Source organism: Crinia signifera, chromosome 11 (genome assembly GCF_055691185.1).
Source record: "Crinia signifera chromosome 11, ASM5569118v1, whole genome shotgun sequence".
Classification (NCBI taxonomy): Eukaryota; Metazoa; Chordata; class Amphibia; order Anura; family Myobatrachidae; genus Crinia; species Crinia signifera.
This window is the reverse complement of record NC_139227.1, coordinates 49,072,345-49,088,763: the sequence shown is the minus strand read 5'-3', so window position 1 is coordinate 49,088,763 and position 16,419 is coordinate 49,072,345. Positions and strand designations below refer to the sequence as shown.

The 16,419-nt window shown below is 43.6% G+C and overlaps 1 protein-coding gene across 1 annotated transcript in view; it reads left to right on the top strand.

The window, feature by feature from the left end:
- Positions 1–16,419, top strand: part of CDH13 (cadherin 13) — a 524,519-nt gene that overhangs the window by 352,935 nt on the left and 155,165 nt on the right. The window contains exon 7 of the mRNA XM_083164015.1: positions 14,804–14,982. Within this exon, the coding sequence (XP_083020141.1) occupies positions 14,804–14,982 (179 nt within the window). The remainder of the gene's footprint in view (positions 1–14,803; positions 14,983–16,419) is intronic.

The following is a 16,419-nucleotide window of genomic DNA, read 5'->3' as shown; positions in this document are numbered from 1 at the left end:
TCGTCGTACATCTGCCGCGCGTCCGTAATTGAAATCTGTGAATTTTGTTCTTGTTCATTTGTAATGCAGACGCCCTGGCAGCGCCATCTCCGTGAATAGGAGAATGTTGAAAAGAAAACCTTATCTATCACTTATTTATCCCTTGGTTTTGGCTGAGACCGTGATGACTTTTTCATGAAGCAGATGTCTTTAAAAAGAGGACATCTGTCGCCTTCTGGAGATTGGAATTCATGGTGCAAAGTGATCACCTATAAAGGGAGCCGTTCTAGCGCAGAATTCCTAACCGATATGGCTGCAATTTTCCTCCTTGCTGTTTTTAATCAGTTTTCTTGTTGCACAGAATATACGGCATGATAAATGGTCTCCATCTCATCCATACAAACAGATCTTCCCCAGCAGGTGGTTAGCAGGAACCCGGCATGTCCTGTCCTGAATCCAGTCCCCAGTCCTATCCGGTAGTGCAATAGTTCAGTGTTAATTCCCATTACATTATATTGGCTGAGGATGTGCGTGATTTTGTTGTGATGAAGTCAAGACTCATTAAGGTTGTCTTAGATAGTGCATCTGTTTGTAACAACAAGTCCCAGCATGACCTGCCTTATTCAGGGGACGCGGAAGGGAAGGTGTCACAATGAATTACTAAGCAGCAGAGAAGCTTCCTTTGATTTGTGCAGCTACTCCACAGTAGTGTGATTATCTGTGTGACAAGGATTCACAATTACAATGAAGTCTGGTTCTTTATTTGTAGCAGGTAGACAGTATACCAGGATAACAGTTTGGACATTCTTAGTTTACAGCAATGCAGTTCTAAAGTTACAGCAATGGCAGGTTTTAGCAGGCAGCACACAGGATTCACTTTAAGGGAACTACAGAGAATCCCTAACGTAATACCCACATTCCCCCTAGCCTGTGGCTGAAAAGCATTCAGAACACTGACCCTCTGCTCTGGACAAACATATAACAGGAAGTAGCAGGTGTTGTTAATTAACAGACAGTAATTCACCATACATTTAACAAAAACCCAGACTGGTTCTCACTATCCCTGCTGCTGCTTTAAATCCTGGACTGGATCTTCCACATTCACCTCATGTGAAAGTATGCTGTCCCTGCCACAACTGCAAGATGTGGCAGGGACAGTCTCTATAAATGTCTCTATACATGCACCTGTTCAGCTGCAGTGTAATTGCAAGAAGACAGTGTCTGTACGTGCAGCTGTAACTAATTGCAACGGTTTGACTCTTTGTCACCTGTGGCATCCATGTACCAGGAAAACGTACTACTTTCAGGAATGGCGGCTGTTATATGTAATGCCTGTTATAGTCAGTTCAGTAGACCCATGGTATATATGTCATACTTGCTGACTTTTCATCTCCCCTTTGCGGGAGACCAGGGAGAGGGCAGCTAATTAGGGGGCATGGGAGCTCTCAAATGTAATTTGGATAGCTCCGTCCATGGCCCTGCTCCATTTACGGCACAAAATGGGGCGTGATCATGGGCGGAGCTATAGAAATTACATTTTGAGATAGTACCGTAGCACTTTTTAAAGGAACCCTATTAAAGAAAAAATAGTGGGGAGCAGTGGGAGGGAAGCACGAAGCAGCTAGTCGCTATCTTACCATTTCATCTGCGGCGCTGCCTTCTGCTGCTTGTGCCACTCCCTCTGCTGCTTCTGCCCCCTGTGCGCTGCTGCTGTAGCCACTGCGACAGATCCCCTGCCGGACAGCCATGACATCTTCCCCAGAACTTTGTGACTTGCGCATGCGCAGTCACTTTTTTTTTGCCAGACAGGCTAAAAAACCGGGAGGATCCCACATATTACCGGGAGACGGGGAGGAACAAATAACGGGATACTCCCGCTAAATGCGGGAGGTTCGGCAACCCTGATATATGTGTGCCCTTACAATTACTAACAGGCATGATTATCAATTACCTAAAAAGGTTTTCTTTATCCAAGAAAGGCTACTGGTGTCTCTGTCTCCATATCTGCTGATTTGGAACTAATTCCCAGCCAGCCCTGCGCAGAACCTGCCTAGTGTGTAAGGAGGAGTGACATTAGGAGTGTGTATTTGTTGTATTTAGTAGGTTTTTATGAATGGGGCCTACCTCCAAAATTTTGGACTTTACTTTGATTTACTTTGATTTACTTTGGAATTAACTAAAGGCTATTACAGAACCAATCACTGAAGGTTCAACAAGGGCGCCAACTTACAACTGCTGTCCACATTCTCCTTTCCCCCATCCAACAGGGGTCCTTGTAAGTCCGGCAGCCGAGAGTTAGTAATAAATAATAAGGTGGCGCGTAATAAGAGTCTGCTCCCCATATATATCTATAGATTGTAAGCTTGCCTATAGATTGTAAGCTTGCAGCAGGGCCCTCCTACCTCCAAGTCTGTCTGTTGTTACCCAGTTTGTCTTATCACTGTCTACTATTGTAAAGCGCAACGGAATCTGCTGCGCTATATAAGAAACTGTAAATAAATAAATAAATATATACATATGTATATGGACATAGGACGGCGGCACTCGGGACTTCTCAGTATTTAGACTCGGACTGTTGTCTTTAAGTTCAACGTTTCAGGGCTGTGGCGCTTTTATCAAGAACGGCATATATACCACGGCGCACTGGGCAGTACATACCTCTGAATGGAGTGCCGGGGATGATGTACATATATATATATATATATATATATATATATATATATATATAAATGTCTGTGTCAGCCCGGCACTCTCCTCTCAGTAGTCAGCTGCCCCTGGTGCCCTCAGCAGATTTAGATGTAGCGTGTAAAAGAAGTAGCGGCACTCAGACGGGTCTTTTCAAAGGTTGTATTCAGTGAAGAAAAAACTGACGTTTCGGAGCTCTTAGCCCCGTTTTCAAAGTGAACCAATTTCACTTTGAAAACGGGGCTAAGAGCTCTGAAACGTCAGTTTTTTCTTCACTGAATACAACCTTTGAAAAGACCCGTCTGAGTGCCGCTACTTCTTTTACACACTATATATATATATATATATATATATATATATATAACCTTTTATTATGTCTTTATATATATATAATGGAGCGGTCATCCGGCAATCAGCTCTGAACTGTTTGTGGGCCCCGTGCCATCGATAGTGTGGAGCGATGCTGGACCAATATGCATGAAGCAATAAACCGCGGCACTCGGGACTTCAGCAATAAAACAACATACAGCCAATAGTGGGTTGTTGATGTTTCCAGAGCCGGCCTTAGGTATAGGCCAACTAGGCAATTGCCTAGGGCATTTGGAATGCCTAGGGGCATCAGCAGCTTCTGCTGATTAAAATGATATATGATATATGATATGTATTCTGTGTGTGAGTGAGGCTGTATCTGCATATGAAATAGTGTATTCATGGAAATCACTGTAACATAGCATTCCGTATGCAGGTACAGCCACAGTCGCACACTGAATATAGGCATGCTGCATATCATTTTAATCATCAGAAGCTCCTTGTGTGCGCTGGTCATAACATTGCAAATAAGATGAATTTTCAGCAAAAAAGGCACCGAATGGGTGCGCTGGTTCTATTTAAAATATTGCGGGTAGGGACACCAAAATGATGACTGCTATGATGAGGGATGATGGTGCTGGGAAAGGGAAGCAGGGTCAGAGACGGAACTAGTGGCGGTGCTAGGGGGCACCAGCCAAAATCTTGCCTAGGGCGTCATTTAGGCTAGGGCCGGCTCTGGATGTTTCAGCCTTTAATCAGGCTTTTTTTTTTAAAACAGCTTACTGTACATACAGTATCTGGAACCCCCTTTAGAAATCCTGCCTATGCCCATGAGCACTGAGATATATATGACAGAGCTGTATCCTGTCTGATTTAGTATTGTCAGTCAATCTCGGAAATGTAAGTGTTAAAAGTGATGATTTTACTATAATAGTTTTATGATTATTAAATATTCAAAAATAATATGTATTATCCGGTCTTGCAATTATGCTACTTATTAGCAACTCTTAATTAATATTAGAACTTTTTATTTAATGCCACCTGGAGGTCAGAAGTAGACACGAGCCATATGGCAGATGGAAACAGCAGCAGCAGCAGCAGCATTCCAAGCGTGTCTTCCTCTAACACATTCAGTCATCATATAAATGGGAATTCTTATCTGCCAGGAGAGAATAGGGTGATGCAGTCATGTTACAGAACAGATCACAATGGATAAAGGAGTATATTACATTATATCCATCTCACCTGCTTTTCCCAGGCCATAGGGAAAATGGGCTGTCATAGAGCCAGGTGATTATATAATGCAGTGATTCCATTTATGGTTCTTTATGGATGAACATCAACCAAACAGGACCCTTGATTCATTGTGCTTAATTAAAGTGCTAGCGACGCCACTTCTTCTCTACTGTCCAGGCCCTTGTGTTACTGGGCTCCATCATTTACTGTATATACTGTATGGGCTTCATTAAATATGGCCAGTATACAAATGTACTTTATTATTCAGAGACAGCAGCCGCTGCTTAAGGAGAGGGTTTCTCTGGGATACATACGGATGACCGGAGGTCAGAATACAGAAGCGAGCATTCCAATTCAGGGAATCTATTCCTAACACAACCCCCCCCCCCCAGTGCCTAACCCCCGTACCCCACTACACCTCCATTTTAACCCAGAAGTCTTGCCCCTATTTCTAAGTGTCTAACCCTCCCTACCCGTAGCCTAACCCTTAGTCAGGGGTGCCCTCTATAGGAAAGGACAGCCAGCTAGGAGAAGCAAGGGCTGGGGCTGGCGTGTGTGCTGAAAAAAGGGAGGGGCTAGAGGTGGAGATCAATAAACAAGCCTTGAGTGGGGGCATGGCCACTGTGATTGCATCATTGTGGCCATGCCCCAAGCTGTGCAATGCAGGTATTACGATGATATAATTCATATCAACAGGTCCCCACAGACCCCCCTCCAAGGGAGGATAGCGGAGGACTTGCCCACCTTTGGAGGAGCTGGGAGGTGGACCGGATTTCCCCTTATTGCCTAACCCTAACCCACTCTTACATTCAGTAATGTAGTTGATGCTGGGATTCCTGTGCCAGTCTCCTGGCGGCTGTTGGGTTACCGGCGTCTATATTGTGAGCTGAATGCATCCAGTTTCTCTACCTTGCAAATAACTACAAATTACACTTTGGGACAGGAAGTTTCACAAGTTGATTGTGATACCTCATGCCTCTTTTGCATGCATATGGGTGAAAAATATTGCTGTTGTCATTGGTTGCTTCATTTTGGAGTTAAGTGTCAAAATATCCGCCTTCTATTTTGAATGCATCACCATTGTGCTCTGGAAAATTGCACACTTGGTGAACTCTCCCTGTGCAACATGTGACCCGCTGAAACTGTGACAGTTATTTGCAGCCACCCACTCAGCAGGGATTTTTCAAAATTCAACTCCTAAGGAGATGACAAATGTTCCGTTCAGCAAACCTCTGCATGGGTGTAACCGTGCACATCAATTAGCTAAACTGTGATGTTATTTCCTCTTGTGTACTTCATGTATTGAGTGAGTGTAATGTGTGAGTCTAATCAGATTGGTTCAGTTTCTGCTCCCCCCAAGCTATTTGTACATGTCCAGTGTACTTTATGTGAGACACCTGTTGGTATACACACACAGATAACCTGGGTACTGATTACACATCAGCCCTTATGTAATATTATACATGCAGCTGGTATAATTGATATGATATGTCAGAATTTGTAAGAGTGTCTGTGTTAAAAATACATAGTTTGCATTTTAAGCCTCAGAGATTTTTTTGCATTTCCTGTTCTATGTGTATAGAAGTGTTGTGTGTATAAAAGTGCTTGTATATGTAAGTGCCATGTGTATAAGTGCTATGTATAAGTGTGCACGTACTTTGCACATCCCAGGATGTAATACAAAGGATTATGAGATACTATATAGAGCGGCACTTAGCAGAGAAAGCACTGACTGACAATGAGTGCAGGACCAGTTGACATTATGAAAATGCCCAAACCCAAGGTCCTTTTGCAAAAGGTGCAATGATGATTTTCTATGTGATACGGACAGCTCTGCAGTGAGAAGCCAGTGGCAGGTTGGTCTTCAGGGGTACAGGAAACATTCCTGCTTCGGGGGGTCGCAGATTTAATGATTTTGGGGCACCGGGAAAGGTCACACGTCAGGTGCACTCAATCACAGTAACTCCTACAGCGGAACATAACACGCTGATCTATGACGGCTCTTCTTGACCAACGTGACAAGATACCTTGGGCTGTCACTGAGCCTTGATTGTCTGTATAGCTGTGAAAGAGAGGGATGTATTCACATGTGGGACAGTTAACTATTTCCCACTGAAAACTCTTTCACCATGCAAAAGTCAGAATTATCTATTTTGATTTTTGATTTATGTAAGAATCCAATTCAGTGTGCAATTAGACAAAGCAACTGGCCACGAGAGCCTGGGGATTAGCTGGCCCAGCGGACACGTCTCCTCGGGCTGTGGGAGAGCGCTAGAGTCCGCCACTGTGCTATGCGTATAGGAGAGAGCGTTGTGCACGATGGAACCAAATTGAGTAAAAACTGCAAGGGTCATTAAAAGTGCAAGTCACACTTGTTGGGTTGGTACTCTGCCATGTCGGTAAATGGCTAGCCTTACTGCCAGTCATTGATGATTAATTGATGATTAAATGGCTGGCCTTACTTTAAGTCATTGATGATTAATTGATACCATTGATGGTGGAGGTCCGTTAATAAAAAGTGTGATACTTTCTGATCCAGAGTGTGGGTGGCCAAGTGGGGGTGGCCATTTACAGCTTTAATGCCCACCCACCCCACCACTCGCCATTGCATGTCCTCAATAGACTCTGTGTGATGATCCTGGTGATACAGTATCTGCTGTATGTAGGGACAGGGTGTGCAGTACTGGCACCCCTAGACCCAGATGCCCATGTGTACAGCACAACCTGCACCCATTATAGATATACCCATGTTCCTGCTTTGCATATGTGCGTGGTCTTCCGTAATCATCCATCAATAGTTTTTATGATGATGGGTTGGAACCAGTTGTGGCTCCAGAGGGGGCTGCGGCACTGTTCAAGATTCAAATAGGGGATAAACCCCAACTGCCACCAACTGCTGTTCCTAATTGACTCACTGGCCCTGGATGTGACTCCACTATTTAAAAGTTGAACTGTGCTGCAGCCCCTCCTCTGGAGCCACCACTGGTTTGACCTATCCACCATTAATGGTTATCCCATCCCCGGACTATCCTAGTTGGTGCTGTGTTGCTGGGCTCTAACATCATATACACACTCCCAGCATGAGAGCAAGAGTGAGCAAGGGAGCACATGTGGGAGATTACCCAAGGAGACCGGAGAGGCTTATGTAGGGTGTTCTGAGGTCACACAGTCAGGGCTGTCTCTACCATTAGGTCACTTTAGGCAGTTGTCTAAGGCACCAGGTCCTGGGAGTCTGATACAAAATGATGGATGTCTATGAGGAAAACATCCTTGTTGTACTTAATGCAGGTAGCGGCTATGGAACTTTTACGTTGCCACCGCCACACTTTCCCTTAGTGTTTTGGAAATGGATATTGGTGGCGGTGTGGGCAGTAGCTGAAGTTTTGCCTAGGGTGCTGACAAGCCTTGCACCAGCCGTTACATGTTCCAATGGCAGCATCTGTGGGGGCGCATACAGACAATGTAGTTAAATATTTACACGTATAAAATATGAGATTTTGTATCACTGATTAGGTTGATTAAGGTTGTTCTCTGCTTTCTAGGAGCATTGTTCCCAAACAGAATGATGTCTGCATTCCTCAGGGGTGGTACGGCCTTGGGCTCTTCTTGTAAGTTCAGTGCATCTTCCAGCCACACATTATTAAGGTGTTTAAGGTGTTTCAGCCAATGCAATAAAACCATTTGTTGCATCACCGTATCCCCTCCCCTATCTTTACAGCAGGACCGCCCCTGAGGAGCAATCACATTGTCGCTGCTGCATTTCTATTCAGTAATAAAGCATTGCTCTTGGTAAGAAAAGGTAACAGATGCTCTATATATATTTGGTGCTGTGGTGTTTCTCAGATACTCTGGGAAAAATGTCCTGTTCCTATAATCTGTTTATATTGAGATATCTTTTTTAGCTTGTACCATATGGGATTCCCTCCAGACCCATGGCGGGTGCTAGTGACTGTAATACCTAATCTGTTTATTCTTCCTTTGGCCTCTGTTTTGTTCTTTTTGCTTCCACTTCAGTGCACTAACGGTCAATGACAGAAAGTGTACACCCCCCCCCCCCCCCATGGTGCACCAATAGCTACACTGGTTACTGCATTATCATGTGGGGGAGCAAGGACAGGTAATACAGATGGACGTATGCCTCAGGTCCATCCGTACAATGTATCTGCATTCTTAGTTTTATCATTTAGTCGGGTGAGGACTGTAGCAATGATTATAGTTTCAATAGCCAAATAAACCAATTTTTGCACATCCTTTTAAACATGTGTAGCCTTGGCATTGTCTATATTATAGCAACTTCATGGTATGTTGGTTCTGTAAAGTAATGTACAGTATATGTTTTTTGTCCTTGGTGTAATGAGTCTTTCCTTAATTGTGTTGATGATGAGCCCATTTATTCATACAGTATATTTAGTAAATCCTGCCAGTGCATGCATGAAAATGTTTTACATTAATAAGACCTACTGTAGTTGTTGCCCTCCCTAGCCCCTCCTCTGGGATGATGCGATTCAACGCGAATTGCGTTACCGTGTCTCCCATGGTCCACCCACCAGTGCTCGTAAGTGGGCGGCCGATGGGGAGGGGTGGTTGTGGGCGGAAAGGGGGAGCAGAGTCTGTGGGAATGTGGGACACTTGCCCCCATTTCCAGAGGGGCCGAGAAGGCCACACGATTTTCAGAGCCTGTTGCCCATCCCGGGATGATAGTTAAATATGTTTTACTAGTAAGCCGGCACAAAGCAAATGCTTCAAAAGCTAGCCTGCTACCTTGTGATTGCCTCTGTGTTTGTGCATGTGTGAGAGAGAAAGATATGTAGTTTCACTCACTGCCAACAGATGGCATTGTTCCGGAGACATAAAAACAGAAACTAGACATATATATATATATATATATATATATATATATATATATATATAGATGGTTAAGAGCAATGTACTTTAGAAAATACAACAAAGTGTGTCCTATAATGTAACATACGTGTAATTCAAGATCACAGTCTTCATTCTGACTGCGTTTGGGAACAAACAAGGTAATTAAACAAGACCATGTAGAACAGGTAGCTGGGCCCTTTATGTAGTTCACAAGAGACCGTTGCCATTAATCGCGGAGTCACATGGTGTGTCGGCGCGTCAGATGTGTCACCACAGTTTCCTGTAATCAGCATTCAGGTACTTCTAGGTTTCATCTCTTAGAATTCGATAATCTGTATGTACAGTCTCCCCGCCGGTGACACCAGAGAGCAACAGTAATTATCACTGGATCAAACGGGTCAAGAGCACAGCGGCCCATCCATTTATAATGAAACACAGAATGAGTCAAAGCAGCGAACAACAGGAGCCTTATTCAGAACCCTACATGAGTCTAATGTGATACTTTGTACAAATGTTCGTTTGCATATTAATCAGGCTTGTTAAATAAATGTTCTGTATCTCTATATACCTCACCCCTCCGCACGGCTGTCCTGTAATCTTTTTAAAAATAAACTTATAATTAAAATGCCTCTTCACGGTCAAATAATCTTAATAAAAGTCCATTATGCAGCAGGAAGGAGCACGCAGAGTCCCAGTGCCAGCCGGCATTATCGTTGGCACAACCTGACGAGCTTCTGCATAATTATTGTGTGGCGTTATGGTCTATGCCAGGGATAGTAGTACATGCTGAGACTTGCAGTTCCACATCAGGTGGAGAGTCACATGTTGCCTGTTCTATAATGGTTCTCGATTTAAAGAGCAAGTTTGATATAATACATATTTACTTAGCATGTTTATATACTGTAGCGTCATATTACACTGTACAGTATATACAACAAGCTAGATAAAACGGTCATGTTTATACGCATATAGCTATGGGCTGATTCGGAGTTGGACGCTGCTGCTTTTGCAATAACGACCGCTGTCAGAATTGCGGAAGGAATCATATACAAATGCTAATGTCAGCCTTCCCGTTGTGCACCGGCTGATGACACAGAGAACAAGCACTTAGCACTGAGATGGCACTTTTAGTGTCCGACAGGGCCGGACTGGCCATCTGGCACATGTCAGAATAGCCAATGTTGGGTTAGGCCAGTCTGACCAATCAGAGAGCGCCGGGCTGGCCTAGCGGTGCAGGCTCCGCCGCTCCTGGCTGTCTGCTCTGATGCCTGTCTTCCCTCCATACCAAGGAGCCAGAACCCCATGATTTGTGGCTATCCACCCCTTGTCTCATGTGCGCTGCGGCACTCACAGTGGCATGCCAGTGCTGCTTCACAGCACCAGTCTGTATCAGCTGATAGGTGAAATTGTGTTTGCACAGCACTCAGAGAGAGAGAGAGGGGTGAACCCTTAGCAACCTGCAGTTGGGGGGGGGGGCGTCCTGGAAAAATTGCACAAATCAAATTTTCGCATCTCATTAAATGTCACCTCTGATACCCAGTGACATTGGACAACTCTTATTTATCACCCAACCCTAGAGCGCCAGCACCCCCCATTCCTGTTCCAGCCTGTATCAGGACCAGTGTGTGTGTGTGTGTTTGATATACATTATAACATTCAAAGCTTCAAGTAGTAAGAAAAAACAACTATTATATAAAGTGTATGTATAGAACCTCTTGCGGCAGTTCTGTAGAAATATTGGGGATGATTTAAGTTAGTTTGCAAAGCGCATTTGGTTTACTAATGGACAAAACCATGCTGCACTGCAGGGGGGCAGATGTAACATGTGCAGAGAGAGTAGATTTTTGTGAGTTATTTTGTTTCTGTGCAGGGTAAATACTGTCTGCTTCATTTTAACACTGCAATATAGATACTGTATCAGTTTGAACACATACCACCCAAATCTAACTCTCTCTGCACATGTTACATCTACCCCACCTGCAGTGCAGCATGTTTTTGTCCATTAGCGAACCAAATGCGCTTTGCAAACTAACTTACTATCCATGCATTTACCTTATCCTCTGCCATTGTTGTATAAACCTTGATATTTCCATTTTGGTTATGAATCAGTTTACCTCATGGGAAATGTTCTACTTGCTGCAATACTGGTTTATGTGTTTAAGAGGCTCAGTTACCAAATAATATTTGCAGCTATTTCCTCAAAACCACAGTTTTTCAGGGGTCAGCCACAAATATTAAAGAACTCTGTAATGTATGTAGGAAGGTCCACAGCAGGAATCTCCGATCCCTCCTGTCCCCATAGGATACCAATGGGGGATGCAAAGCTGCCGATGTACCAAAAATGGGTCCTGGGCCGCAGCTACCGCCATTCTGAGATGGCAGCAGCCCTTTTCAGCCTATGGGCTAATTACTGCACTGCCAGCGGGTTAGCACTGGACGCACAAATCTATGGTCCCTGAATCTGCAGGATGATGCATCCTGCCAATAGGATCACATATTGCAATGTGATCCTGGGCAGTAAGAGCCCACCCAGATCACATTGTGCATGTGATTCTATAGGAAAAGGGGCTCTTTAAATCATAGTTTGTGAGAGTTGGCTCTGGGACATCCTTGAGAGGATATTCCCAGTGGTCACTGCACAGGGTGGGGTGGCATGAAATATGTCATTACATCCCCACCCCCGCTGTAAGATGCCACTATCTGCTGAATTTAGCATGGGGGGGCCCCCACCCCACCTGGACCAGTGGTTCTGCTAAGCCCAGTAGGGTAGAAACGGCCTAGTCATGTATTGGAGGGTAGAGCAGCTCAGGACCTACAGTAAGACAAGGCACTTATACTGACAATCTGTAGTTACTGTAACTACCATATATACTCGAGTATAAGCCTACTTTTTCAGCACATTTTTTATGCTGAAAAAGCCCTCCTCGGCTTATACTCGGGTGAGGGTCCCACTTGAGTAAATAGGTTTTCGAAGTTTTTTTTTTTTTTTTTTTAATTAGGTGCCTCGGCTTATATTCGGGTCGACTTATACACGAGTATATACGGTACTGTAGTTCGAGGATTCTATGATCTCTTGTCTAGAAGCGGATGCACTAATGGGCAATTGCCAACACCTTTTAGTTTATGCCCAATGTTTAGTCACTCCTGTGTTACTGTACATGTATTGTCACTGAGTCGTATTACTGCACGATTCTATGTGCGGAAATTAGTGAAATCTGCAATTAATTAGGAATATCATTCCCTATTTTTATCGCTTTCTTAATGCTGCTAAAGTCTATATTTCATCTATGGAGAGAATGATTTGGAATTACATACAGAAAATATACACTTACCTAATAGGAGAGGAGCAGAATATAACATTAGTTTGGATTGAAATCCGTCTTATTCAGTCTGTTTATTGCTTTTTTACTTATTAAAAACTAAACGAATGAGACAAAGCAATGAAGTATGAAATGGGATAAGATGAGCCCCTTTAATTGTAAGCTTTTATACTAGTTCTAGGTCTTGGTGTTAACAGGGGTGGGGGACGTTTCTCTTGTGCGGAAATACAACATGTTTTGTGCTCAAGTTTCTTTATATTTCACCCAATGTTACACACAATTCAATTGCCTACATGGAATAGTTTGATTGGGTTACATACGGATGGCTGCTAATCCAGATGCCAGTGGTCCTAAGACCAACAGTGAGACCCTTGATGCTAAGAACCCTGACATGGGTACATTAAGTATATGTTCCCCCTCTAATCCTAACTAGTAGTACCGTCTGGCTAACCCCCTCACTTCCTATAGCCAAACCATGCCCCCCCTCTTAGTGCCTAACCATGCCCCTCCCCCTTCTTAGTGCCTAACCCTCCCTTCCTACAGTATATCCTAACCATGGCTCCCGCTTCTTAGTGCCTAACCCTACCTTCCGATAGCCTAACCATGCAATTAAACTAACAGATGGTTATGGATAAAAGAGTTGGCAGTGGATGGTAAAGTTGTGCCGACTTTTTTATCAATGTCGACCTTATTGCAGTCTATCTAGACACTATATAGACTAGGACTCTGGAAAGGTAAGTATTACAATATGGATGCAGTGTGCGTGGTGTTGGGCCCCCTGGACTCAGGGGACCATGTGCACCACACCTATTATAGAAACTGCTATGCTCCCATCCCCCTCTGTATACCTCCCACCATCGTTTGTAACATTGCTGTGTGGTGTCTGATTCTTTTTTTTTTTTTACTTTTTTTTTTTTACTTTTTTTTTTATTGGTTTTAATGACACAACATCATAGACCCGCCCCTACAATATACTGTAGCGCTCTCTTCTTTTTACCTTTGATTTGAAACAATGTATTGAGCTGATGCACTCTACAAGCGGTGATCACATTCTATACATTGCAGTATGCAGCTGTCTGATGTAATAAACACCCCAATAATGTATAGTTTCCATCCTACGCCTGGCCTGGAAGCTCCCAATTACTTTCATATAATGAATATTTTGCAGATAACGATTCTTTTTATATTTTCATTAGTATGAATAAAGGAGGTTTAAGCTTTTCCATAGAACTGTACAGTAACCAAGGAGACTCCTTCTAAATGACCTATTGTACTGACAATCAGCTACTGTATTCCCTATACACTTTTCACATACTGTAGACTACTGTATTTTAATATAGATTTTATTTTCAGCATTTGCAAACATTTTTGTAAATCACTTTATTCCATATACTGTAACAGATGTTTTGGCACAATGCTAAACCGTGAATTTTTTTTTACCATCAATTACTTATAAGCTCCTTGGGGGCAGCTCAATTGTAGATGGCCCCACTTTACCCATTGGGCGTGATAGTCCATTTGAATGGGCGTCTATATTGGTGCTATTTAATTATTGCGTGGGTGTGAGAAACAATGTGTGAAAAAGTCTGTAGTTTGGGTGACGGAACCCAAACTTTAGACACCCGATCAAAATCTTGGGATGGGTTTAAGGCTAAGCACATTATCTACTAATGGTCATCTGAGCAGTAATGTAATAGCTCTGATAGATGCCTATTCCCATAGACAACCAGCAGGGGGTGCACCATAATTGAATTACCCCCTTATGTTTTTTTTTATGTATTTGTTTATGTATTTTTGTAAATATAAATTGTATTGCGAAATTTGTATCTAAAAACTGGAGTGTACAGATGGAGCGGGTCTCGTTCAGGCAGGGGCTGGTGGTGGATTCGCCATCCGCCAGCCCACGGCAGATGCCGGAAGGGGATATGCACGAGTTGCACGCGCATCCCCATTCAACCGGAGGTCCCCGCCGTCCCCCACCTCCCTGCTCCCTGAAGCGGAGACGGGGAGGGTTTGCATCCCAGCCCGCCCGGTAACTGGGAAGCTCGCTCGTCTCAATCAGATGGAGCGCCATCTTGCCAGCGGGCGCATTCTGGCGAACCCCGGAGCTGAGTGAGAGGCACTCCATCTGAATAGTCCAACTGAACGGCTGCTACTGGGGGGCAGATGTACTAAGCCTCGGAGAGGGATAAAGTACCAACCAACCAGCTCCTAACTGAGCACATAAACCAGACTATCCTATATTGTGACGTCGTTGACTAGTGTAATATTTATTGTATTTTCTTTAATTTTATCACTAAAAATAAATAATAACAAGAATTATTGCTGCAATTAATAGAAGATTACAAACAAATATGAAAATGATACAGATGGCGACAGCGTAACCTCTTGGTTATTTCTCCTTGCAGGTACCATAGTGATGAACATGCTGGCTTTTGATGCAGACGACCCCACAACAGATAACGCCGTCCTGCGCTACAATATTCTCAAGCAGACACCGGACAAGCCCTCGCCGAACATGTTCTACATTGACCCGGAAAAGGGCGACATCGTGACTGTGGTGTCTCCGGCACTGTTGGACCGGGAAGTGAGTAATGTAGTCACTGTTGTTACCTGTACAAGAGCGTCGCTATTATACAAATAAGGGGTACATTTACTAAGATGGGAGTTCTATTGAAAATGGGATGTTGCCAATGGCAGCTACAGAGGGGCAAGCTGCAGCACAGTTCAAAATAAAAATAGTGGAGACACACCCACTGCCACCAACTGCCATTCCACACTCACTCACTGGCAGTTGGTGTCTTTCCTTATTTGAACTCCTCTGTAGCCGCCACTGGATGTTGGCCATAGCAACTAATCAGATGCTACTATTTATTTATTTAGAACCTTCTAAAAGATGATAGATTCTTATTAGCTCTAGCCCAAAGATTTAAAGCAGAAATGTAAATAAGAGTCTATGGGGGCAATTCAATTGTCTGTGATGTCCCACCAGGAGGGGGTTGTCATTTGGAGAGAAGGTCGCAATGTCTGTTTTTCCAAGCACCCTGTATTAGCCTCAGAGAGAGATAAAGTGGAGAGTGATAAGCTACCAACAAATCAGCTCCTGTCATTTTTTTAAACAGTATCCATTATGTCTTGGTGGACAGTCAATATGTAGACATCTTATGGCCAACATGCACTAGGTCAACATTGACAAAAGGCCGACACAAGCAAAAGGTCGACTTGCCAATGGTTGACACATGAAAAGGTCAACATTATTTTTTCATGATTTGTTTCTTTTGTTGGATGTTTTCATGCATATTGATTCACGTGGACTACAAATGGGAACAAAAGCAAAGAAAGCCTGCTGAGGGTACACGCTGCACTGATTGGTCCATGTCGACCTTTTCATGTATCTAACTTTTTCCTGTCGACCTTTTGCTAGAGTAGACATGATCCATGAAAACCCTTTTTTCCATGTCGACCTTGTGCCTGTTGACCTGTTTAGGGTTGACAACCTAGAAACTGTCAACTCTTTGATCTTCACCCTTTCAAGCACAACCTATAACATGGCAGTTAGGAGCTGATTGTCTGGTACTTTATCTCTCTCCAAGACTTTGTCCATAGACCCGACAGTTATTAGCTGCATGGTCCGTTACTGTCTATATTCAGGGGTAGAGACTTGTGCTAGTTCCACGCATGAATATAATAGGTGTACTGTATCTTTAAACAAAGTGACACTGGGGAGAAATGTATCAAACCTTGTAAAGAGGCATAGTCCATATTTATTTATTTATTTACAGTTTCTTATATAGCGCAGCAGATTCCGTTGCGCTTTACAATAGTAGACAGTGATAAGACAAACTGGGTAACAACAGACAGACTTGGAGGTAGGAGGGCCCTGCTGCAAGCTTACAATCCATAGCAGCCAATCAGCTAGTGCTTCACCTACAGTCATTGTGCGAGAGCAAACAGCAATGTGTTTCACCACTGTCAGTGTGGGAGAGCAAACAGCAATGTGTTTCACCACTGTCAGTGTGGGAGA